Source organism: Rana temporaria, chromosome 2 (genome assembly GCF_905171775.1).
Source record: "Rana temporaria chromosome 2, aRanTem1.1, whole genome shotgun sequence".
In the NCBI taxonomy this organism is placed as follows: Eukaryota; Metazoa; Chordata; class Amphibia; order Anura; family Ranidae; genus Rana; species Rana temporaria.
In genome coordinates, this window is record NC_053490.1 from 363077261 (window position 1) to 363103042 (window position 25782).

At 41.5% G+C, this 25782-nt stretch overlaps 2 protein-coding genes across 3 annotated transcripts in view; one reads left to right on the forward strand and one right to left on the reverse strand.

Annotated features, from left to right (window-relative positions):
* Positions 1 to 22995, forward strand: part of GNAT2 (G protein subunit alpha transducin 2) — a 73848-nt gene extending 50853 nt beyond the window's left edge. For both annotated transcript variants that reach the window (XM_040337641.1, XM_040337642.1), the window contains exons 5-8: positions 3572 to 3700; positions 13907 to 14036; positions 20578 to 20731; positions 20818 to 22995. In XM_040337641.1, coding sequence (XP_040193575.1) covers positions 3572 to 3700; positions 13907 to 14036; positions 20578 to 20731; positions 20818 to 21008 — 604 coding nt within the window. In that variant the 3' untranslated portion in view covers positions 21009 to 22995. The remainder of the gene's footprint in view (positions 1 to 3571; positions 3701 to 13906; positions 14037 to 20577; positions 20732 to 20817) is intronic.
* Positions 22996 to 23093: 98 nt separating this feature from the next.
* Positions 23094 to 25782, reverse strand: part of GNAI3 (G protein subunit alpha i3) — a 105946-nt gene continuing 103257 nt past the window's right edge. Inside the window, exon 9 of the mRNA XM_040337640.1 lies at positions 23094 to 24537. The gene's annotated coding sequence lies outside the window, so the exon portion shown is untranslated. The remainder of the gene's footprint in view (positions 24538 to 25782) is intronic.

The window sequence follows — 25782 nt, forward strand, 5'->3', positions numbered from 1 at the left end:
TTAAGCACCTGATTAGAGCCATAGGCTCCAATAGGCTTCAAAATCAGGTGGGCATGCGACTTGGAACCCACCCAGGTGTGTTACAACAGCAAATTAATTAAACCGTTTAAATACTGATCATCAATCTGGCCAATCAGAAGCGGGTGTGAGAGTCATTTTCCGATTGGCCGAAAAGAGAAGACTCCCAGTTGGCCGCCGAGGAGGGAGGAAACAGAAGCCGCCGCCATGGAGAGCAGGAGAACAAGAGGCCGCCGGTGATGGACCTCGTAAATTTATTGGTTTGCGCAAAAGTTATAGCTTCTACAAACTAGGGTTGGCTGAGAGGCATATTAAGCCCATTGAATATTTAATCTTTTTGTCCCAAGTGATTGAATAATGACAAAAAAAAAACATTTTACAAAAAGTTGTCACTAAATGATATAACCATGCCATGGTTATATGTGGAATTGCACCCCAAAATACATTTTGCTGCTTCTCCTGAGTATGGGGATACCACATGTGTGGGACTTTTTGGGAGCCAACTGCATACGGGGCCCCCGAAAACCAAGCACCGCCTTCAGGATTTCTAAGGGCGCAAATTTACTCCTCACTACCTATCACAGTTTTGAAGGCCATAAAATGCCAAAAATAGCACAAAACCCCCCCAATTTTGGAAAGTAGACACACCAAGCTCTTTGCTGAGAAGCATGTTAAGTCCATGGAATATTTTGCCACAAGTTGCGGGAAATTACAAACTTTATTTTTTGCACAAAGTTGTCACTAAATCATATATTGCTCACACATAGTGCAGATGTTTCCTTGCCACTTTATTTGATATACAAGCGATTAATGTGTAATATTAGTAAAGGTAAAAATTTGTGTAGAATGCTCTGTTTGTATAATCCAAGCCAATAACAATATGAACAGAGCGCATGCCATTTCTTCTTTTTTAGCAAGTATACACTTAATTTAAAGGGCAATTTGCTTGCAGGACAGCTAATGCCGCATACACACGATCGGAAATTCCGACAAGAAAACCGTGGAATTTTTTTCTGACGGAATGCTGGCTCAAACTTGTGTTGCATACACGCGGTCACACAAATGTGGTCGGAAATTTCAAACGTCAAGAACGCAGTGACGTACAACACTACGACGAGCCAAGAAAAATTAAGTTCAATGATTCCGAGCATGCGTAGAATTTTTGTGCGTCGGAATTGCATACAGACGATTGGAATTTCCGACAAGAACTTTTCCCGTCGGAAAATTTGAGAACCAGGTCTCAAATTTTTGCTGTCGGGAATTCTGACAGAAGATGTCCGATGGGGCCTACACACGGTCGGAATTTCCGGCCAAAAGCTCATATTGAACTTTTCTTGTCGGAAATTCCGATCGTGTGTACGCTGCATAACTGTTGCTTACATTCGCATGTGTTCAACAACTCGCATACAAAATTTGAATTAGGAGGAAACAGAAGGAACTAGAGAATTTACATAGTTAGTCAGGTTAAAAAAAAAGACACAAGTCCATCTAGTTCAACCAAAAAAAAAAATGACTAATACAATCCCATATACACAAGCCTATACCCACAGTTGATCCAGAGGAAAGCAAAAAACTCCAGCAAAGCATGAGCCAATTTGCTACAGCAGGGGAAACAATTCCTTCCTGATCTGATTTTTCCCTGGATCAACTTTACCTACAAAATGTTAGTACCCAGTTATATTATGTACATTTAGGAAAGTATCCAGGCCTTTTTTTTAACCACTTGCTTACTGGGCACATATACCAGTTTTCAGCTTTCGGCACTGTCACGGTTTGAATGAAAATTGCGCGGTCGTGCGGTGTGGCTCCCAAACAAAATTGACGTCCTGTTTTTCCCACAAATAGAGCTTTCTATTGGTGGTATTTGATCACCTCTGCGGTTTTTATTTTTTGCGCTATAAACCAAAAAAGAGCAACAATTTTGAAAAAAATACAATATTTTTTACTTTTTGCTATAATAAATATCCCATTTAAAAAAAAAAAAAAAATGTTCTCATTTTAGGCCGATACGTATTCTTCTACATATTTTTGGTCAAAAAATCGCAATAAGCGTATAGTGATTGGTTTGCGCAAAAGTTATAGCGGCTACAAAATAGGGGATAGAATTATGACATTTTTTTATTATTATTTTTTTTACTAGTAATGGCGGTTATCTGTGATTTTTGTCAGGGCTGTGATATTACAGCGGACACATTTGACAAATTTTTGGGACCATTCACATTTATACAGCGAACGGTGCTATAAATATGCACTGATTACTGTATAAATGTGACTGGCAGGGAAGGGGTTAACACTAGGGGGCGAGGAAGGGGTTAAATGTGTTCCCTGGGAGTGATTCTTACTGTGGGGGGAGGGGACTGACTGGGGGAGGTGACGATCTGTGTCCCTATGTACAAGGGACACAGCATCGGTCTCCTCTCCCTGACAGGACTTGGATCTGTGTGTTTACACACACAGATCCACGTCCTTGTTTGTGTAACGTCCGATCACGTGTACCTGTCGGTCCTGTAGAGCCACCTTGTGGCTGTCATTTGACATTGGCCCGGGCTCCAACAAGTTAAAGCAATCTATGGAGTCTATTCCACATTTTCACAGCTCTTACGGAAAGTTTTTTTTACAGTGTTTGGAGATTAAATCTTTTTTCCTCTAGATGTAAAGAGTGCCCCCTTGTCCTCTGTGATGACCTTAAAGCGGAGGTCCGGCGTTAAAAAAAAATAATTAATGAAAAGTGAGCAGCTACAAACACCAGCTGCTGACTTTTAATAATGACACTTGCCTGTCCAGGGTGCCCGCGATGTCGGCAGCCGAAGCCGAGCAATCACTCGGATCTCGGCTGCCCCGCGCCATCCTCGTTGAGGGAATCAGGAAGTGAAGCGTTGCGGCTTCAATTCCTGGTTCCCTGCTGCGCATGCGAGCGGCGCTATGTGAATGGGCAGATGTCTCCTGACACAAAAGGTCCCAGAAAACACTGCTCCCCATTTTCCAGGAGGCAGCGCGAGGAGGAGAATAAAGAAGACCACCGCGGACGAGGAAGTGGCAGATTAGGACGATCTGCCTAGTAACAGCCACTTCTGGTAAGTATAAAAAAAAAATTGTAGCCTTTTTGGCTATTTGTTTTATTTATTTTTTAGGGTGGACCTCTGCTTTAAAGTGAAACACCAAGTTTACTATATAGACCACTTATGTATTTTGTACATGTTAATCATATCCCCCTTAATCTCCACTTCTCAAGAGGGAATATATTCAGTTCCTCTGATCTTTCCTCATAGCTGAGCTTCTCTATGCTTCTTATTAGTTTGGTTCCCCCTCCCTGTGCTTTCTCCAGTTCCACCGAGTTAAACTGCTTCCCTTTTTTGCTATTTAATGTCTTGGACCCATAGTGCTGATCTACAGTGACGTTTTACAAGTGTACAATCCTAAAAGAATATCTATAAGAATTTGAACTGACAAAAGTGTGTTCGCATCTGGCACTGGACCAGTGTTTTCTCTGCACAACACAAAAATGCTTCTATTGTTCTTAATTTTTTATATATTTGTTTTTCATTGTTCTTAGTTACTTGAATCAGCTGGATAGGATCACGGCATCTAACTATATTCCAAATGAACAAGATGTCCTCCGATCCAGAGTGAAAACTACAGGAATCATTGAGTCGCAGTTCTCCTGTCAAGATCTTCATTTCAGGTTTTCTTTTCCTTTATTTTCTTAAAACTTTCAGAAAAAGTCACAAATAAAATAGACTGGGGCTTTCCTGAAAAAATAAAATGAAATATGGAGGTATTAGCTATAGCAACAAGCAAGATGCATGCTTTCTTTTGAATGAGAAAAATGGTGCAACAAGCATCATTAGTTTCCTTTTTACATACCGTATGTTTATACAGTAAAATGTATTTACAAATGCCATATAAACTAAATGTGGACCATTCCCAATATGTAGGCTGCCATTGCAGCTATCATTGTTAAAATGCCAGTTTCCTGGCAGTCATGCTGACCCTCTGCCTTCAATATATTCAAAGTCACTAACATGAAACAAGAAGGCAGAAAGGTCAGAATCCATATATGCATATGTGTTCTGTGTGAGAAACGCTAGATATTAAAGCAAGAAGGTCAGCACGGTAACCACACAACAGCATTTTTAGATTGAGCAGTCAGAAATGGCAGCCTCCGTGCTTCTCTCAAGACAGATTTCCTTTAAAATTTGGTTGATCTAATAACCTCAAAAACATGCATTAAAGCCTACTTTTTTAGTTTGTGTAAGGAAATATTCTACTTGTTCATTCTGGATGCCCCTGTGGGTACTTGACATGATCTTAAAATTTGCACGGTCAAACAAACTATAACAGCAGCTGTGACCAAGCTATTACAGCAACCATAGTCAAAGTGACCCTGAGCCAATCACAGAACGTGGAGGGAATGGTTTCTTAAAGCGGAGTTCCACCCAATAGTGGAACTTCCACTTTAAGGCCTCCTCCCCTGCTCCTGTTTGTTTAAAACATGCCAAAACCCGACGTTTTTTCCAACGTGATTCCTTTCAAGCCTGCCTTGCATACACACGTTTAGTCAAAAAAACGATTGACCAAAGCGCAGTGACGTCCAACACGTACAACGGCACTATAAAGGGGACGTTCCTTTCAAATGGCGCCACCCTTTGGGATGCTTTGCTGATCCTCTTGTTAGTAAAAGTTTGGTAAGAGACGATTCGCGCTTTTCAGTCTTCATGCTTTTCAGTCCGTTACAGCGTGACGAATGTGCTATCTCCATTATGAATGCTAGTTTTACCAGAACAAGAGCTCCCGTCTCATACTTGATTCAGAGGATGCGCATTGTTTTCCCCTTGGAAAAGCATACACACGAGCGGTTTTCTCGACGAGAAAAAAACCGACGGGAAACACAACGGGAAAAAATAGAGCAGGTTCGATTTTTTTTGTGGGCAGTTTTCTCGTCGGGAAAACTGCTATGGTGCCATAGCAGTGCCACACCAATCTAAAAAATGGCAGTTTTCTCGTCAGGAAAACCGGTCGTGTGTACGAGGCATAAGTCTTTAAATGGATAAATTCCCGTTTTAGAACATGTTACATGTTGCACCAGCATTTAAAGTGGAACAGGCAACATTTACCGGCTCCTGCCTCCTCTCCCCCCTCCCAGTGTGACAGTGGGCGAGGGAATTTCTCCCTGCACCCATTGTCACAATTCAAAAATAGGGCAGCAGTGCAGGGCTCCACCCACACGCCTGTGTCATTCATTCGCAATTTTCTGTGAATGAACTACAAGTACCGTCAGTCAACAGGGCAGATGGCTTTTAGTTCTGAATGAACTTAGAGGGCACCAAGGAGCATCCTTGTAGGTCATTCACAAGCCCTGCAGCTTTCAAACAGACAGTTCATATGGAGGTATGGGCTGAAAGCTGCAGAAGCCGGAAAATATAATAAATGCACATTTTTTTTTCTGCAAAAATATGTACATTTATTATTTTTTCTAAAAAGGTGATCTTATTCTTTTTAATATGATTGGATTACTGAAACACAATTTAAACATTGAGAATCTTCACACAATTTCTTTAGTTAATCAGCCTCACTATCATCAGCCTCATTATCCCTTTTTCAGTTTTTATAGATATACTCCAGTTACCCATGTATAATAGACATACAATCTCATTAAGAAAAATTCTAATTAGAATTGAGTGTATCACAGGACACGGTACTTCGGGCCAGATTCAGGATTATTTGCGGCGGCGTAACGTATCACATTTACGTTACACCACCGCAAGTTTTACGGGCAAGTGCTTGATTCACCAAGCACTTGTCTGTAAAGTTGCGGCGGCGTAAATCCCTCCGGCGCAAGCCCGCCTAATTCAAATGATCCGGGTAGGGGGCGTGGATCATTTAAATTAGGCGAGTTCCCGCGCCGAACGTACTGCGTATGCTACGTTTTGAAATTTCCCGCCGTGCTTTGCGTGAAATGACGTCGCACCGACGTGATTTTATGAACGCCGACGTGAGTTACGTCATTTTTCTACTCACGGACGACTTACGCAAAAAAAAAAAAAAATTCAACGCGGGAACGACGGCCATACTTTAACATGGCAGGTCTATCTATACGCCACAAAATAGCAGCTTTAACTATACGCCGGGAAAAGCCGACTAGCGACGACGTAAGAGAATGCGACGGCCGCGCGTACCTTCGTGGATCGCCGGAAAAAGCTAATTAGCATACCCGACGCGGAAAACGACGCAAACTCCACCCAGCGGGCGCCGAAGTATTGCACCTACGATCCGAAGGCGTACGAAGCCGTACGCCTGTCGGATCGAAGCCAGAAGCCGCCGTATCTTGGTTTGAGGATTCAAACTAAAGATATGACGCGGCAAATTTGAAAATACGCCGGAGTATCAGTAGATACTCCGGCGTATTTCTTCTGTGAATCTGGCCCTTCACGTTCATGACTACTTGGGTTATGCTGCCACCTTTAGGTGAATGAACACTGGCCAAAAAAGGCAGGAATTCTCCATCCAGGAATAACCTATTCCAGCCCAGCTAAGTCCCTGTTTGGTAGCACGCAGTAAGAAAACAGACAAAGAAGGGAAGGGATCCCTATGTCCTGTGATATATTTCAAGAAAAGCATTTTACAGGTAAACCAAAAATGCTAATTTTATAATCATATACCACAGGACCAGGGTATGTCATATTCATCATTACATGGAATGCCCCAAAGCATGGCACATGAGGGGTGGGCAACACCACAACAAGGCCACCATGCCAAAACCAAAAATAGAATAGGAAAGAACCCCACTACAAAGCTTCCTGCAAGATCTTTCAACGAAAACTGGTGCATTCAGGGGCATTAAAATCAATATCTACATTTATCTGGTAGAACTTCTGAAACAGACAAAGAAGGGAGGGATCCATGTGTCCTGTGATGTAGTTCAAGAAAAGGATTTTACAGGTAAATCAAGAATCCTATTTTCATGATCAGACACCACAGGGCACATCATATTCATGACTACTTGAAATGTTTTAAAGCACTGAACATGAGAGGTGGGCAACACAGTGACAAGGCCAACAAGTTCAAACCCAAAAACAGAATAGGGAAGAACCCCACTACAAAGCTGCCTGTAAGATCTTTTACTCAAAACTGGTGCCTGTGGGACATTAACATCTATACCTGCATCTATTTGGTAGAACTTAGTAAACATGTGAAGAAAAGACCAGGTAGCAGCCTTACAAACTTGAACAATAGAAGCCTGACGTTGAATTGCCCAGGAAGCACTAACACACATAGTGGAATGGGCCTTGACCAGGAAAGGAGGAACTGTGCCCTTAATACTATAGGCCTTAAAAATAAGTTGCCAAATGGTGTGTTGAGCGGCAGACTATAGTAGAAATATTTGCCAGCACACCATGGAACGACGTAAATAGCATCCAAACGGATGATTTATTGCATGATCACAACACAAAGAGAGTGCAACGTTTCGGAGCCACGCAGGGCCCCTTCGTCAGGCATGTGATAAATGTGGGGTTACAGTGTGCAAAATTTAAAGAGCCATCAACCAATCAAGAAAGCCAGAGAGAAAAAAAAACACCAAAATAAAACCAAGCTCCTCCCACCCCCAGACTGGTATGACATCACAAATCCCGCCAGAAAACAGCTCCAAATACTTTAGATGCATTAGTCTGCTGTCCTAAATAATACAAAACCAATATCAAAACAGAGGTTGTATGGAAAAGGCATATTAAGCAGGCCTTTATTGTACCTTTGTGTTGCTGACATGTGACAATCACTATGTGGACGTGCCGGCTGCTGAGGGACATCTGTGTATACTGCTGTATTGGATCGGCGCCAGTGCGGGGTAAAGACAGAACAAGCGGTGATCGCGAGCCACGCTGCTGTATCACAGCAACCAAAGACGCTCCTGTGCCGAGATACCAACGTGAAGGACGTGTGACGTCAGCAATGCAGGGAAGCTGTGTGTACAGTTAACTGATTCCTTTTAAAAAATGATTAAAAATAGATTAAATTCAATCATATAATGTGCCTCTAGTTTCACTTTCGGTTTTAAACTGGTTTCATGTTTCTGTGAAGTAAAGAGACCCACAGAACAAAAACAAACAAATCCAGGGCAGTGTTTTGTTTTTAAAATGAATCTGATTGGTTCTGAGGAGTTTTAGACACACAGTAATGACAGCTTAGACCACCGTGAAAAGCTCCCAGTACTGTGGTTATAAGGAGCCATTTGTGCTGAAGTGGTAAAACTAGGGCCGGCTGCTGAAACTTGGAATTCCTCCCTGTCCATTATGCTTCACGACACTAGAGCAGCTTCATTTCCGGAAGGTTTAAAATCACAATTGTTTGCTAAATCCAACCGTCTCTTCCCCACATATAGGTTAATGCACAAAATCTGGGGTAAGGTCAAACAGCTGAAAGGGGTAACTGGGTTTACAAAATGTTGCCCTATTTGGAATAATAGCACATACCCCAAACTGGCAAAACTTACTTATACTCCTAAGTGGGGTGTTTTTGGTTTTACACACATAAAGTATATCTTTAGAGCTGGTACATTTCTATACTTTCCTTTCCTTTGTTGCAGACTTTCCTATTGATATGCATCCCTACTGAATATCTATTTGGAGGCTTACCCCTGTAAGGCCATGAATCTGTGGGAGTCCCGTTTGGGAGACTTGTCTGGTGAAAATGCGGTGGGAAAATGCGCTGGAGGCAGTCCAAACTAGTTCTCTTAATAATTCTCATCGTTTATCGCAATTATACCTTTTAATGCAAGTTTATTATACCCCGGTGAAATTGTTTAAAATGGGGCTTTTGTCAGAACCAGATTGTCCAAAATGTAGCAGAAGTCATGGGGATCTCATCCACATGCTGTGGAGATGTCCCAAGTTACACAGATACTGGATATCTGCTCTTGCAATGGTCAAAAGAGTATTCCAAACAGACATCCCTTCTGACCCCAGGTGCTGTGTGCTGGGAGTTTTTGATATTATACTAGATGCCTTTACTAAGGAAGTTGTTTCCAGAGCCTTGTTTCAGGCATGTAAAAATGTTCTCCACTGGAAAAGAACTTCCCCTTCATCCCTCAAGGAATGGCTAGGCACTTTAAGATATGAAAAGGTTATTCACCAGCATCATAGATGCCCTGCTAAATATGAGAGGGTTTGGGGAGGTTGGCTTGATGCACCAGGCCTGTTCCCAGTAGACCTGATTATAGATAGGATATTAGGGTAGAATGCTGTTGGTTACCTAATGCTGGTTATTACTATCTGACTTTGGAGTGTGCAATATTAATTCTTTATTTGCACTATCATTTCTGTTTTCGGACACTTGGTGGGGCTGTATGTTCTCTATGTACGCTCTATGCAGTTGAAAGCTGTAATTGCCTGTTTGTTTTCTACTGTTTTGTACATTACAACTTTGCATTCATTTGTGTTTATGGAAAATGTATGCTTGAATGTGTTCAAATATAACTTTATTCTGATTTAATTGGCCAACTGTGTGGCAAATGAGGTTTAATATTGATAAATCTTAAGTTATGCACTTGGGGCTAAAAACATGCATGTATCATACATTATAGGACAACAGCTATGGAAGTCAATGGTCAAAAGGAATCTGGGTGTTCTGATAGATCATAGGAATTTTTAAAAGCATGAAGTGCCAAGGGGAGGAAGGGAGAGGGAGAGAGTGAGAGAGAGAGATTATGTCCCTGTACAGATTATTAGTAAAACCTCATCTGGAATATGCAGTTCAGTTTTGGGCACCAGTTCACAAAAAGGATAATCAGAGAACTATGGGGAAAGATTAGCCAAACTAAATCTATCCTTGCTTGAGATGAGACGGTAAAAGGGAATATGATCACCATGTATAAATACATAAGTGGTCCATATATTGAACTTGATGTACGGCTATTTACTTTTAAATCCTTACAGAGGATACAGAAACTCTTCTTCACAGTAAGGGCCAGCTTACACCAGGAATCGCATAGGAACTTGCTGTGCATTCCTGTGAGATTCACATGCAGTTCTGTGGGGTAGTATTGCAGCCCATTTATTTTAAATGGGCCAAAATTGCAGTACAGAAAAACCTTGCAATACGATGCAATAAACACGCAGCGCATTTTGAACGGTACACAGAATGTGGGTTTCCTGCACTGCGTTTTGCTGTGCATGGGCCCTAAGAGCTGTGAAAATGTGGAACAGACTCCCTCAAGAACTAGTTCTAGCTCACTACATTGTTTTAAAAAAGGGCTAGACGCATTCCTAAATATTAACATTTACAGTGCCTTGAAAAAGTATTCATACCCCTTGAAATGTTCCACATTTTGTTACAGCCAAAAACGTAAATTTTATTGGGATTTTATGTGATAGAATAGGGGTAGGCAAGCCCGGGCACTGGTGCCATGTGAAGCCTCTTTTGCCACCTATCAGCAGAGTAGCGCAGGGAAGTATCAGTGAGAGACTAAAGCATTCCAATTTTAGAATTCCCCACACTGCACCTGCACTGAGAGGGAGGCACTGTGCACCCACACATTGTAAAAGATGGGAAACATTGTTTTGATTTTCTAACTTTGCTGTAGCTGCGATCGTCAGCTTTTGGGATGGGAAAGAGATTGAGTGCAGTTCTGCTATGGGAGTGGTACCTGTTTCCAGGAGGAGGACTGTCATTGGCCACTGCTAAAGCCAAGCACAGTCCTGATAGCCCCATCCACCATCTGGAGGAAGATGATTCGATTGGTTGCCAATACCAATCTCAGAAAGAAGGGATTTCACTTTGATTGATTGGGAAAACCACAATCGGGTGACAGTTTGTGGAATTACTGTTGAGCTTCTGGGAACTTTGTTGAAATTATTCCTGAACCCCTATATGTACTCTGTGTCGCTTTTAAGCCACAGCCAGTATTCCGCACAATGAAATGTTGTAGTGATACGTTTCTTCAACAGGGACAGGGAAGTTGGTCAAAGTTGATGGGGAGTTGGATGTAGCAAAATAGAGGGTAATCTTAGAAAAAAAAACTGTTAGGCCTCTTACACACTAGCAGACCGTTCGTTTGTTTATTACAAGTCCGTTTACGGACTTGTAATGGTTCCCTATGGGATTGCGTCCGTTAGCGGATGGAGCATCAGCTAACGTCCACAACCATCCGCGTCCGTCGGAAGAAAACCCTATTTTTCTTCTGTCCGGCGGAACGGATCGGATGAAGACGGACAGACGGTCCGTCTTCATCCGATTCCCCATAGGGGAGAGCGGAGGAGAGATAGGGCGGTCTCTGCACTGTGTGCGGTGACCGCCCTATCCGCCGACAGCTCAGCGGGGATTACGGATGATCCCCGCTGAGCCGCCGGACACACACGGAGCAGACACGAAAACGGTCCGCTCCGTGTGAAAGGACCCTTAGAGTGTGAAAAAGCTTGAGACAAGGGCAGAAGTCCACCTTCCAGTAGGACAACAACCCTAAACATACAGCCAGAGCTACAATGGATTGGTTTAGATCAAAGCATATTCATGTCAAAGTCCAGACCTAAATTCAATTAGGAATCTGTGGCAAGACTTGAAAATTGCTGTTCACAGATGTTCTCCATCCAATCTGACAGAGCTTGAGCTATTTTGCAAAAAAATAATGGCCAAAATGTCACTCTAGATGTGCAAAGTTGGTAGAGACATCCCCAAAAAACTTACAGCTGTAATTGCAGCAAAGGGTGGTTCTACAAAAGGGGGGGCCGAATACAAATGCACGCCACATATTTATTTGTAAAAAAAAAATTTAACCATTTATAATTTTCCTTCCACTTCACAATTATGTGTCACTTTGTGTTGGTCTATCACAAAAAAATCCCAATAAAATACATTTACGTTTTTGGTTGTAACATGCCAAAATGTGGAAAATGTCAAGCAGTATGAATACTTTTTCAAAGCACTGTTTAGGCAACCATACCAGGGATAATTGATCAAAGGAATATCCGATTGCCTCCTGGTGGCTCAGGAAGGAATTTGTATCCCCCACTGGAGCAAATAGGATCAGCTTTGTATTTTGTCTTCCTCTGGATCAACTGTAGGTATAGGATTGTGTTTTTTCTATTTGTTTTTTTCTATTGACTGAACTAGATTGTTTGTTTTTTTCAACTACTGTATGAAACCGTGATATTGAGTTGAAGAGCTCAGTTGAACTTCAGTATCCAACTAAACCTTTCCAGGACCTGTACTGTCTGTTAGGCATTTGATGTCAACTGCTGTGCTGATTGTTCCAAGAAGCACATTGTTCAGGTACCCCACAATGTCCTTAACAACCCCAGTACTGGGGCCAACACCTTAGTGGACCATGGACAGGCTGAATGGCAATGGCACAAACTAGTAGGTAGGTATCCTTGATATCTGCTGATGCCACAATCATCTGATGAAGATAAGCAATCACTTACCAAGTGGTCTTCATCGTGAATTTCTGTACTTTAAGGAATTTGGTGAGACCCTCAAGCTGTCTGTTTGGCCTGGGAAATGTAAACAGGTTGGAATTGTGAGAACCCCATAGAGCCCAGACCAGAAATGGCTGCAGAAAATTCCTATTTTTATATAAAGGAACCAGAAGAGTGTGTCCCTGAGACACTGGAAATAAGCAGATAAGGACAGGGATTCAGAGCTAATCTGACTTTAGGCCAATCGTTATAGGGCGAACTGCACAGGGAGTCCTTACCTACAAATGATACTTCATATTCCGATCACACACTTTCCTGGATGAGCTCTTGGATTTGGGTGCTGTAGCAACAACCAGCTGGATACTGGTACAAGCTACAGTAAAGATATTTGCCAGCACACCATGGAACAACGTAAAAAGCATCCAAGCGGATGATTTATTGCATAGTCACAACACAAAGAAAGTGCAACATTTTGGAGTCTCGCAGTGCCCCATCACATGGCTAACGAAAGGCCCTGCGTGGCTCCGAAACATTGCACTTTCTTTGTGTTGTGATCATGCAATAAATCATCCGCTTGGACGCTTTTTATGTCACCTGCAAATGGGTTTGCGAGTCCGCACCCATCATTCTTTCCCCCACATCTCTGCCTGGGTGAGCCCATGGCTTGCTGAGGATTAGTAGTCCTGTGATACCCTTTAATGGAATTACTAACCAGCTGAGAGGAATGGTGGCCCAAGCCAGAACACTTAAGTGTCAAGCCACCCCAAAAGACATGTTTTTCAATACTTTGTACTGCCGCCAACTGCATTGTAGGCTGCTGCAGGTGTTGTGGCTGAGAGTACCGGTAGCTGAATGACTGGGTGCTGTTCTGCTCAGTAGTAATCCAGCAACCTGAGAGCACACATTCCTGCACCCGGGTAACTAGCAAAATGACGCCCAGGCAGACGCAAGCACATGCCATGCCAGTCTGCAGTGTAGTGCCTTGCAAGTAAAAATCAGGAAAAGCTTTGCATTTTATCAATGGATACAAGGCTTCCTCTGATGCTCCACCTCACACCCAGAACAATGCAGAGCTGGTCTGATTGACATTCAGCAATTCATAGGCAGCTTTGTATTCTGTGAATGAATACAAAGCTTCCTCTGGCTAGATTCATAGTCCACCTTCTCCAAATTAGATGAAGCATTGTATTCATTGATAAAAATACAAGACTTCCCCTGAATAGCAGAGAAGCACTCAGGAAGACTATTTAATTCTGGCAGGAGACAGACATCGACCATGCTGCTGCCTGAACACGGCACTGCTTATTGTATGTAGTTAATGCTACTACAGCACACACAACAATGGGTAATGGAGAACATTTGATTGGGCCAGTTTGGCCAAAACAAACTGTTTAAAGTGAACTGAAAGCTGGAATTCTGCTTTAAAGCATTGAGATGCACTACACGGATCAAAATAACTTTAAAGCTGTTTACTTTTTCAGGATGTTTGATGTGGGAGGACAGAGGTCAGAGCGCAAAAAGTGGATTCACTGCTTTGAAGGAGTTACCTGCATTATATTTTGTGGGGCACTAAGTGCTTACGACATGGTTCTGGTGGAGGATGAGGAAGTGGTATGTATGGACTGTTGCAATTCATGCATTATGCAGTAAAATATATATAAGGAGTTCTAGTTACTGAAAGACACCATACATGCCCCATAATGATTCCCTCCATATTATATGGGTGATGTTGTTCCTCCAACTTTTCTGAAAACTTAAATTCTTTTAAATTGCTTTAAAAATCCAGTAACAAAATTGTATAATTTTGCAGCTTTTTAATATTTACATGTGGTCACTATAAGGCGTTTTTCTTTTTTTCTCTTTATTATGACCTGGCAATGTGCCAGTAAAAACGTTCCTGTGAAAGGTTGACAAAGCTCACTCATACTGTATCTCTGGAAAAGCAGCATGACAACATTCTTGCACAGGGCTACAGAAACCTTACCCTCTCCTCTTCTCCATAATAAACAATGTAGAAAGGAAGTGATCAGCTGGCAAGACTTCTGTCTAGCCATGTACAGGACCTCGAAAATCAATCACCGCCTTCAGGCTTTCTAAGGGTGTAAATTGTTGATTTCACTCCTCACTGCCTTTCACAGTTTTTGCAGCTCTCATTTGTTTTGGAAAATGAAGAAAGGAAAGAAAAATGTTTTGTTTTTCTTTTTTCAAAACTTTGTGACAAAAAGCGAGATCTGCAAAATACTCACCATACCTCTCAGCAAATAGCTTGGTATCTACTTTCCAAAATGGGGTAATTTGGGGGGGTTTGTATCATTTGGGCATTCCATGGCCTCCGAAACTGTAATAGGCAGTGAGGAGGGAAATCAAAAATTGACACCCTTAGAAAGCCTGAAGCCAGTGCTTAGTTTTTTGGGTCCCGTACACAGCTAGGCTCCCAGAATTTCGGACACATGTGGTATCCCCGTACTCAGGAGAAGCAGCCGAATGTATTTTGGGGTGTAATTCCACATATGCCCATGGCATGTTTGAGCAATATATCATTCAGTGACAGCTTTGTGCATAAAAAAAAAAAAAATTCAAAACTTTGTGACAAAAGGCAATCTGCAAAATACTCAACGTGCCTCTCAGCAAATAGCTTGGGGTGTCTACTTTCCAAAATAGTGTGGAGGGTTGTGCCATTTTGGCATTTAATGGCCTCTGAAACTGTGATAGGTAGTGAAGAGTGAAATCAACAATTTACGCGCTTAGAAAGCATGAAGGCAGTGATTGGTTTTTGGGGTCCTGTACATGACTAGGCTCCCAAAAAGCCCCACACTCAGTAGAAGCAGCAGAATGTATTTTGGGGCGTAATTTCAAATATACCCATGGCATGTTTGAGCAATAGATCATTTAAGTGACAACTTTGTGTAAAAAAGTGGTGGGAAATGTCCTGGCATTTTATGTCCAACATTAGAAGCTTATGCCACACATCACCCACTCTTCTAACCACTTGAAGACCAAGCCCTTTCTGACACTTTGTTTCCATGAACAAATTTTTTCTTTTGCTCAAAAATTACTTTGAACCCCCAAACATTATATTTTTTTTAAAGCAGAGGCCCTACAGACTAAAATGGTGGGTGTTGCAATTTTTTTCACGTGGCATTTGCGCAGTGATTTTTCAAAGGCAATTGTTTTGGAAAAAAAATACTTTAGAATCTTAATGCACAAAAACACACTATATTGCCCAAATGTTTGATAAAAGATGACCTTATGCCGAGTACATAGATACCAAACACGACATGCATTAAAAATTGTGCACGCCCATGCAGCAGAGACAAACTGTATACATTTTAAAAATCCTTTAAACGTCTTACAGGTTAACAATTTAGATATACAGAGGAGGTCTACTTCTAGAATTACTGCCCTCGAGTTGACATTAGTACCGATATCTCACATGCATGGTACAATTGCGATTTACATATGACATGACACAGATGCTTGCGTTCGCCTTTACACGTGAGCAAGGGGGGACAGGGGTGCTTTATGTTTTTTACTCAATTATTTTGCGGTTTTATTTTTACACTGTCCCTTTCATTTATTTTTTTATATATATAATTTTTTTGTTATCACAGGAATGTTAATATACCCTATGGTAGTGACAGGTACTCTTTTTTTAAAAAAAAATTGGGGGTCTATTAGATTTTAGATCTTTCTTCTGCCCTTAATGCATCTGACCACACCAAGACCAGTGTGATAAGATGCTTTTCCAATGGGGTGTTTATATCCGGAAAAAACAATTTGAAGAAATACTCGTAGCTTCTGGTTTCTTAGGCCATAGGGAGGATTGGAGCTGTTCTGGTCTCCGATCAGCTCTATGGTCAGCTGGCGGAACCACCTGCTGCATTCTCGTGTTTCCTGGTGGGACAATTAGCCACTAGGATTGCTTTTACATTAAAGCCGACAGCTGGCTAAAAAAACTACACCAAGATGACACTTAAACCTGCTGGCATCATTCTGGTATAACCACTCAAATTCCAGCAACCTACCAGTATGTTGCTGGTCCTTGTTGGGCATATATTGTATTTTTTTTGTTCATGCAGCCTGTGGGAACCTAACAGAATTCTCTATTCACATTGATCGATCAATGGTCTGCCCACCATTAAAATACCGCCCTGCATCCACCCGATTCCAATGATGGGCAAAAATGCACTGTTTTTTAAATGTTTTTATTTATTCAGTTAGACTTACCGGTAACTCTGTAAGAACAAGACAGCCCATGGGAGAAGCACCTCCTCGAACAGGAACCACATCACCAATACACTTTAAAAAGGCAGTCCCTCTGCTTAACTGGTCAGTTTTAAAAAAAAAAAAAAACTGAGGACAAAACTTTAAAGCATATACAAACATAACCATTACATTCCAGGCTGTCCTGGAAACTGGTAAGTCTAACTCTGATTTTCCCCAGTCGTCTTCCAGGACAGCCCATGAGAAGATTAGCAAGAACTTGTTATTTAAGTCATTAAAAGTCCAAAAGACCTTTACCACCCTTGGAAATACCATAATTATCATAGATATGGTGGGCCCAGTTATCTTAAATTCTCAATAGAGACTAGCCCCAACTAGGGTGGAGATATAAAAACCACCATCCTATATAGAATATAAACATAAGGATCTGCAACAAAGGCATACGTCTAGTGACTTACCCCCATCTACATCCTTCTATGTGAATGTGACAAAGCTAGTGCCTTGAGACATACATTATCCCTTCATGGACCCATGTTAATTTCCACAAATAAGATTATATACACAACAGCTTTGTTATATGGAGACAGTGCTGATATTCCAAGCAATGCCGAAACCCCAAGCTACGGTGCACCCACTGCAACCTGAAAAGACTAAGTAGGGGGTTTGCCTAAAATGCCAACCTGACTACTGTACTTTAAAGATTATGGGATGCCAAAAATACGCTAGAACAAGCCTCCAAATGCACCCCTCTTTCTGCTAATTGGAACACATACACGCCTAATTGCACATGCATGTATTTTTTTTTTTTGCGCCTGCAACCTCCTCACTTATTGCAATCATTGATGAAGATGAGGAGGCACTGCTACTGGCTGAGTTTGTCAGAGCCTTATGTAAAGTGGCAGAAAGTATGCAACCAAGTTGCTGCCCTTATGTTCTGCCTTTGCCAGCCACGGCTTTTAGCGCCACTTGCATACTTGGAAAACATGCAGGACTCTGATGGCATGGTTTGATCTGAACCGATAACCCTAGGGCCACCAGGTAGGAGCAGCAACAACCAAGCCACTGCGCTGCCTATGCCAAATATGGTTATACCACTGTACAAACGTTTCTTTTGGCGCAAGGACACACAAGCACTACATAAATGCAGCAATATAAACTATCATATACCTCTTCCGTGGCCTCATGTGTAGAGGATAACATTTTGCTGCAGGATAAACACCACCCCAAAATGCATAACTACAACCCATGACCTGCAGACTTAGGAATGCAAATGTAAATTTGTTGCAACACTCTACACTAAGTAAAGCAAAAAAAAAAAAAAACATCCCATCTTCTAGGGACAACTACTGAAGATTTACTGTACTGTGTTCCCTTAATGCCAGGGAATTTAGCAACTATACAGAAAGAATCATCATCCTCTCCCCTTAAAGCAGAGGGAGATGTCTTTTTACTGGGCCTATTGCATGAATTCAGCTAAGTAGTGGGGCCAGTAAAACCTCACCAGATTCACCTTCTAGGGATCCCCTACAGCTGGTTGCACAGGCGTAAGGGATCTTGGCACTACTCAGGTTCATTATCCTCCCTGGTAAATAGTGCCCTGTCACATTAACCCCAACTCAAGGGGCCACAAGTGACAAATTACAGGCTAGGTGAAAACCTAGGAGCAAGCACAAGTGAAAGTAGGTAGGTACAGCAACCTCCATTTTACCTGTGTCCTGATGGTGCCAAGGTCGCCTGTATCTGCCTGAGCTGTAGTCTGCATTGCCCAAAATGTAGTATTAGCCCCTCCACCCGTAGTTTCCTGATAGACTGTGCTTAAAAAATGCTATTTAAAAAGGCACTAGCTAGTCCTTCTCCTACGCCGAAAAAGAGGCTTGAAACCAGAGCGTCCGGCGCTTGGAAAAGATTTTTCCCTACCAGGATTACTGCCGTGCATCATCTGGTCAGCAACACAGACAGGCCATAACCCAATGTAGCTACTGCGCGAGCCCCTGCCCAAAAATGTCCTATAGTGCGGACAGTGCAGTCACCCAGGACACTAGGACTGGGAACCCACGCTGCCTGTGCTGGTTCTTGGCAAGGGGGTATGCCACTTCCAGACATGATCTTTGCCAGGCACAGAATGCTCTGACTCAGATTCAGGCCTGGCTGCGGCTCAGGACCCCGGGTCCGGAGTGTCAGAGGATGCGGACCAGGACCTTCCCAGTGAGCAGGACCCTTCTTCCAGGTCAGCCCAAGACAGGGCACTTGTAAGTGCACTTATCAGTGCTGTGAGGGACTCCCTCAAGCTGGAGGATACAATTGAATCATCCATGGAGGGGTCAGTCTCCTTTGGGTCGCACAAAACAAACCGCTCTGTTAAAGGTTTTTCCTTATGTATATTACTTTGATAAGTTCATAGATAAGGAATGGGAACGGCCGCAGAAGTTCTTTGTGGTCCCTCAGCGCTTGGCGGTCCGTTATCCCTTTGAAGAGAGCCTTGTGAAAAAATGGGCTTCTCCTCCAGTCCTTGAACCCCCGGTCCCTCGGTTAAATAAAGTAACCACTATTCCGATTGAGGAGACCCCTGCATTAAGGACCCTACTGATAGTTGGTCCGAAGCGGTGAGCCATTCCATGTTCACCATGCTGGGGTCATCATTGCGGCCTATCTTGGCTGCGACTTTGGTGTCTCAGACACTCACTGAATGGGCAAAGATATTGCACCAAACAGTGGAGGAACATCAGCCCCCTTGATCTCCAGAGCCTGTGGATCCGCCAGCTGCCCTGATTGATGGCAGTCTCAGCCTATCAGCGAGCTGCTGAGACAGCCTCTCCCCGCTGCTTCATTGCTCAGCGTTCCAATGAGCGTGGAGAAGCAGAGAGGAAAGAGGCTGACTGACAGTCAGCCTCTTTCCTCTCTGGGATCTGTGAGAACTGAGCCAGCGGCGATGTTCGGTGGCTCGGTTCTCCGTGCACAAATGGCGGGGGACAGATGGAGCATCGGTCTGATGCTCCATCCACCGAGGCAAGTATAAATATGGGAAAAACTCAATTCCCATACTTCTCCTTTAAGGCTGGGGAGAACACTGGTATAAGCAACTAGCCTTTCCCCTAGAGTGGTTCATAGGGCATCAATAATGTAGTAATAGACTGAGTGAAACTTGAGACAGGGCAAGCTCTGAGGCAATGCCAGCATCTCTGGACCTGGAAAGCACGCTGCAGCTTACTTTTACCAGAATGGAATCCGGAAAAGTACCCCACATGGAACCCAGTGCCCAAAGGTTACTCCTAGGTTATACCTGCAACAGCCAGTCCATCAGGTTCTGGACACGCTAGTCCAAAAGCTGAGAATGACCATGTTGAATAATTGCAAAGAGAAAACACCAGCAAGGATGTAGAGAAACATTTTTATTAAAAAGAAAAAAAGGTTAGCCTTTAACACAGCAGAACTAAAGATGATGTCCATTCTCCTAGGACACTAGCAAAAATCTGGTAGTAGGAGAGGGGTTATCCTTGGACAGTGATCAGCATTTCTGTAGGTGGCAGCATAACCCAATGGTTAAGAACTTCCTGTGTCCCTCAATGAATGGGAAAAACTAAATTTCTTCTCCTGCAATACTACTTTAGAACTCTGTGTATGTCAAGTGCGTAGGAAATAGTACTATATTGTCTGCCAAAGGAAAACAGATAGGGTGGCAAATAGGTGGCACAAAGACATTTAGGCTGACTTAAATTGTCAATATTCACTTGTTTTATGTGGAAAGAAAATGCCTTATTTTTACATGATTGGATAACTGAAGTGAATAATTAAAAAAAATTTGGGCGAAGAGAACTCCTTTAATAAATAATCCTCAATGTGTAAGCAATAGGAACTCTGCATGGATTTCCATTTTAAAATATTGTGCTCCATACCTCAAAAAAGCGATTAAACCAATTTTTCTTTTCAGAACCGAATGCACGAATCCCTTCATCTGTTCAACAGTATTTGTAATCACAAGTTCTTTGCTGCAACTTCAATAGTCCTTTTCCTGAACAAGAAAGATCTTTTTGAGCAGAAAATCAAAAAAGTTCATTTAAGCATCTGTTTCCCGGATTATGACGGTAGGAGATTATTGCACAGAATAGATACATTTTGTTTACTTGCAATTCAAAAGTGAATACCTAGTAACTCACTTATTTTCTCATAGGTGATAACTCATATGATGATGCAGGAAATTATATTAAATTACAGTTTCTTGATTTAAACATGAGGAAAGATGCCAAGGAGATCTACGGTCACATGACCTGTGCCACAGACACACAAAATGTTAAATTTGTGTTTGATGCTGTAACTGATATCATCATCAAAGAGACACTGAAAGACTGTGGACTGTTTTAAAAGTACATGGCAAACAACGCCTTGAGTCACTTTTACCAAGACCTTATTTTTACACTTCCAGCTGATGTTCCTTCCCCGAAAGGTCTGGAACAACAAGATTTAAGGGGAGGAGGTTTCTTCAGTCGCAATATGGACATTGAGATACTAATTGAATATCTGGTAGTTTAAAGGATTCCTTGTAGACAGGCAAGATGTTATTCCTAGAAACACCACATCTACATTGCCTGGATGATTCAGTATTGTAGTTATTTTGTGTGTTAATAGAGCAGTGACATATTATGCAGCACTGTAAAGAGTACTTTACATTGACAACAGGACCTGGTTGCCAAAAAGAGACAGCAGTCTAAAGTTCTTCCACCTATATTATTACACAGAATCATACTAGGGCGGCAGTTGTTCAAATACCAATTGGCCTGCTGGCATATTTTGTAGTTGTAGTAGTAACCCACATAAACACATTTAGAAGCTTTATTACTCTATATGAATATAGTTTCAGGGGAGTAGTCAAACCCATGACCTTGGTGCTGCAAAGCAACTACTTGGCAATAATCAATTACATAGCTGATCATTACAATATTAAATATCCTTTGAGGCAGGTCGTATTAACTGACTGATAAAAGCACACCTGCCATCACAAGAAACAAATTGGAAATTTCGTTAGAGGATTCTTCTGGTTTGTGTGAGCTCATGTAGCCTGACTATTTACAGGCAAAGATGAATTTTAAATAATTCCCCAGTCATCCATCAATTTTGCAGTGAAATGTACAGCTTCTTGAAGCTGAACTCCAGGCAAACAAATACTCAGTTTAAATACATATGTAAAAGCTGTGTTGTCTACGGAAGGATGGAATACGAATGGATAATCCTGCCAATCCAATCCGGAGGTTTACACAGCCTTGTTAAAGAGTACAACCAGGCTAGTGACCTTACTTTTCTATACTGCAGTTAAACAATATAGCTAGACCATTGCCAGGCCCCCAGACTATGAATGGAGGATAAAGAAACAATAGCAGACCAATGAGGTCATCCCTCTAGATACACTGCTCCCTTCTGTCAGCATATTCCTGGTTAGCACATGTATAAACAACAGATCGTTGTTGGTTTAGAGTTCTGAACTCGTTCTACAGAGTTCTTTAGTACAGCGGATTTCAAAACTATGATATGAAGTAAAATTTTCATAGTTTCACTACATGCATCTAAAATACACGTCATTGATTTTTAATAACATAACTGCACCCATTTTTGTTTAGATCTGCCTGGAGTTCATCTTTAATTTACATTTGCAGCCTATTTCAATTCCACAACCTCCTTTCCTCTATGGGGTTCATAAGGCTTTCTCATAGAACAATCTACTATGAGTACAGGCACCACAATCACTGGGGGAAAGAAATCTCCAATTGCTTATTTAGATCTACCTCTATGTGTAGAGATGAATGGTATTTTATATTAGCGATGAGCAGATACAATCTCATTCATCACGGTGTGTTTCCTTGTGTGTTGACATGCATTGTTGATGCATGTTTAAAATGTGTTAAATTTAGGATTAGATAGAGTTAACAGCCAGTTAATACCTGTTGCTATTGACTTCTCATGTGCCTCCCAAAGCACAAAGAAAAATAAAAAATAAAAACTGCTGAGATGAGAAAACAATCTACATTCATTTATATTGGGGAACTTGGACAACATGTATTTAAGTGCATTGGCCCCTGAAGTAGTGATTTCTCATTTTAGGGCAGCAATGGGTCACCCCTGTCTTAATTTTTCTTTTTTAGCATAGGTCTTCCACAGGTTCCACAAACAAATTGATCTAGATGAGATAAGGCACTGTTGCTTTGTAAACATGTCACATTCTTCAAAAATCATACGAAAAGTTGGAAGTAAAATGCAAGGTAGAAGGTTCAAGATAAAAGAACAGCAAAAAAAATTCCAGGGTTGGGTGCTTGTCAAGTAATCTAAATGCTGTAGAAGAATAATAAATAAAGATAAAAAGATTGCATGTCTTACCAATTTAATACTGTATACAAATGAGTGCAAAGCAACAGAAGAGTGTGTGTATATATGTCATACAAAAGAAAAAATGCAGTATAAAATTTTTGAACGTCAGATTTTTACAGTGTAGGTAGGACAAGCTGGTCTATACACAGGAGATATTAAAGACAACCCTCATTAAACTCTGACTTGAAGCTTTGGCACCATAGTAGGTGGACATTTTGTAAAGAGGACTTGGTAATTAAGATGGCAGTTAGGTGCATTGTCAGCTGTCAAAGTAAACCTATCATTAGACAAATATTGTGGCTGCCATTGCTGTTGTCTTGTTGAAAATGCTAGCTGACTGAAAAACCTGACCCTTATCTGAGAGGAACTGAAAACCAAGGTTACAAAAAATCATGATAAATGAGAAACTCACTGCTATCTTGACAGACACTCAATCAAAACTTACTCAAGTCTGGCAAACGTGGATCTCCCATTCTCAGTTAGTGTCTTTTAACCAGTCACTCTTATCCACCCAACATTGACAAGTGCTTGTGCCCCCTGGGATTCCCTTACCCTTCTCCCTTCTCTTTCCCCCTACATTCCTATTTACTTCCTTTCTCTTTTTTATAGTCCATATGCCCATGGCTCCAGTAGTAGTGCTACTAACAAAGTGCTACTGCACTTTATTACTAATTAGTAGCAAAAGTGCATGAAGTGGAAGATGTGAGAAGGCAGTTACTTAAAAGGTAGGTGCTCAAAACTTGCATTACAGAATGTCCTGGCTTTCAGGGTCTCAGGTGATCTTCAAAGAAGTGAAGCAAGCACTGGAGGAGCCATATATTTTCATTAATCAAGAAACGTGAGGCTTTTTGGCACAAGCTCACCCTAAACAAATGAAAACAAGGAATGAAAATATATTTTATAGTAAGATACCTTGTCATGTAGCATATGGACAACCTTATCTAATAGAATGGAGAACAATTGCATCAAGTAAAGTAGTTGCAGCAGGACATCCACCATTCCGCTGAAGAGTGGTTTCAATATAAAAAAAAAAAAGCACAAACTCGGTGAGGACAAGCAAGGTTGACCATCTCCTCTTTCAACAATGAAAGGTGAAAACCTCTTAGTAAAAAAAAATAATAATAATAATAATTTCAAAAGCAACAGTTATATTAAACACTGGGAATGTCAAATGTAACAAAAATGAAATTATAGCACGACATGCTTTAGAAATATTATGTCCCAAAGGTCACTGTCAGATAACACTGATGTTTCTTTAAATCTGGAAACTAAGAAGGGTCCTCTTGCAGACAATATACAACAGTCACATATGTCCATTGTATGCAGTTCTTGAGACATTGAGAGACTGGAAAAGTGAAAAGCAACATCGTGTGGATCACACATCCAGGTCCCTGGGACTTGCATCAGGACATCTGCATATTCGATAAGATGTGGAGGCGGATTCTCTCGAAGGTGGTCAGGAATGACTTGTGCATAGGGTGACACAACCTCTTCTAAACCAGGCTCCCAAAGCAGTCAACTGTCTACCTACAAGCTAGACAGAAACGAGAAGAAAACATCAGTCTCAATAAGATGATCATATTAAATGCTCCTAACTTTATTGGCAGCTCATTAGGAGGGGGTTGAAAAGCTTTAGAAGTTAAAATAATATCTATTTGTGTGACTTCAATAGGGCTTTAAATCTATGAAATAGGGTAACACACACACTGTACATTCATCCAATCCCATTTTAAATTCAGATTAAAAGAAACTTGTAGCGAGGACATATTCAAGGTAGCAAATAGGAAAAAAAGTTGTGCTACTAGTGAAACAGTGAAGCAGCCAGCATCAACAATATGAAAGTATTGCACCCAAATTAGAAAACCGAAAAAATGTGGCGCTAATAACGGTTGAACACTCCTGATAACAAAATATAAGGACTGTAGTGTATATACAGAAAATGTCCAGCTAAGTCTGTGACACGACACAGTGAGAAGGCACCTATAAGGTGCTAATGGCACATATGATAAAAAGAATAAACCATATGTACTTAAACTGGCTGAACAAATAATAAATGGTCAAAAACATGCGATTAAAGTGAATGATACCAACACCAATAACAAATATGGCACATATGAAATATTAAATAGTTCTTAGTGTGGTCAAATGATGAGTTCACTTGGGTGAAGTAGCGAGGTGTTTAGATCCCTGCTAAACAGCTATGGTGAGCCTGTTGCATGTACTGCATGTGTTGCATGGAGCTGGCACTTGTGTGAGATCCAACATATAAGGAAAAGGTAAGAAATGGATACTCTTACCATGAGCAGAGGACACGCACGCCAGCGACGTTGTGTCAATCAAGCATAATCAAAATCTCCTGGGCTTGTCCTCCAAGGAATGGTGTTAGGAAAGGAGCACTGAATGCCTCAAGGACCGCCATCCAAATCTGATACTGCCAACCTCGGGTATGGAATGCAGGGAAGGACAAACAGGATCTCAGCAGGCCAGGGTGTGAGATGTCCAAACTTAGAATAAAAATCGGAAAGAAACAAAAACAGCTCCACACAGTGCAGATAAATCCGGGGTAGACTAGTATAAAAAAAAGTCTTTATTGGCATAAAATCAAAATAGACATTGCTGAATATGCTGAATACAAGCAGTTAGAAGGATGCATGTATAAGGTGATCACAAGAGTATAAAAACAGAGCGTGGTATAAAAAGCTTGACAGGCTATGTACCCGACATGTTTCGTGCTAGAGCACTTCAACTCGGGCATAAACCTGCCATGTACCACACCATT